At 55.9% G+C, this 1,540-nt stretch overlaps 1 protein-coding gene across 1 annotated transcript in view; it reads left to right on the top strand.

The window, feature by feature from the left end:
* LOC102419880 (solute carrier family 2, facilitated glucose transporter member 9) overlaps positions 1–1,540 on the top strand; it is a gene marked incomplete at its 3' end in the record, with an annotated part of 41,719 nt that overhangs the window by 26,407 nt on the left and 13,772 nt on the right. The window contains exon 5 of the mRNA XM_023745689.1: positions 1,428–1,526. Coding sequence (XP_023601457.1) covers positions 1,428–1,526 — 99 coding nt within the window. The remainder of the gene's footprint in view (positions 1–1,427; positions 1,527–1,540) is intronic.

Raw genomic sequence — 1,540 nt, 5'->3', positions numbered from 1 at the left:
CACACTCACATACACACACACACACTCAGACACACTCACGCGCACACTCACACTCTCACACTCTCTCACACACACTTTCACACACTCATACACACACACTCACTCTCTCACACACACTCTCACACTCTCACACTCTCTCACAGACACACACACACTCACACACATACTTTCACACACTCACATACACACACACACACTCACACACACTCACTCTCACACTCACACTCTCACACTCTCTCACACACACTTTCACACACTCATACACACACACTCACTCTCTCACACACACTCTCACACTCTCACACTCACACACTCTCTCACACTCACTCACACATACACACACTTTCACACACTCTCACACACTTTCACACACACTCACACTTTCACACAGTCACACACTCTCACACTCACTCTCTCACACACACACACATACACACACACTCTCACACACTTTCACACACACACACACTCACACACACTCTCACACTCTCTCACTCACTCTTACACACACACTTTCTCACACACACTCACACTCTCTCACACTCACACACACACTCACACACTTTCACACACACACACACACACTCACACACACTCTCACACTCTCTCACTCACTCTTACACTCTCACACACACACTTTCTCACACACTCTCACACTCTCTCTCACACACACTTTCACACTCACTCTCTCTCTCTCACACACACACACACACACACACACACTGAACGATGGCAGAGAATGTGCCTTCCAAGGACACCTGGGCCCCCTCTCTCTGGCGAGTGGCCCACACCCCTGGCCAGCCTAGGATGGCAGCCCTCCCTGTGTCCAGCTCCTGTCAGCTGGCCAGCCTTTGCCAAAGGGTCCGGACGTTTCTGCTCCGTGGTTCTGCCGTGGCTGTGGCCGTTCTTGGAGGGAGCCACGGGGCAGGATGACAAGGAGGCAGGCCTGGGTCTCCGGGCCACGTACAGTAACGCTCTGTCTGCAGGTCCTTGTCCCCAGGTGCTCCTACCAGCCTAGGGGATGGGCCCCTCCCTTCCTCCCTTCCTCCGGGAGCAGTGTGTGCATGGGTGGGTGTATCTGCGTGGCTGTCAGGAGCCCCAGGGCCCTGACACCGCGCCCAGAGGAAGAGGAAGGAGGGGGTGACCATGTGGGGCTGAGCCAGACCACCCGGGGCAGCTCTGTGCCTGTTTCCTCACCTATACAATCCGGACAAAACAGGAGTGATCTCTGAGTCCCAGGACAGAGTTCCCAGGAGTGCTTAGAACAACACCTGGCCCTGGCTCTCAGGAAGGGCCAGCGGCTACTGCTGGCAGCGGTGTCTGGCTTTGCTCTGTGCCCCTGTGTGGGCCAGAAGCTGGCCAAATTCAGCTGAAACAGCCACGTGCAGCCGCGTGCGGGTCTGATGTACTGTCCTCTCCTTCCCCAGAACTGGACCTGCTCACTCATCGTGGCCTCTCTCATGGGCGCCTTCGGCTCCTCCTTCCTGTACGGGTACAACCTCTCCGTGGTGAACGCCCCCACTCCGGTGAGTGCCCCGCG

The sequence above is a fragment of the Myotis lucifugus genome, unplaced genomic scaffold, assembly GCF_000147115.1.
Source record: "Myotis lucifugus unplaced genomic scaffold, Myoluc2.0 scaffold_567, whole genome shotgun sequence".
NCBI lineage: Eukaryota > Metazoa > Chordata > Mammalia > Chiroptera > Vespertilionidae > Myotis > Myotis lucifugus.
This window is presented reverse-complemented; position numbering and strand designations above follow the sequence as displayed.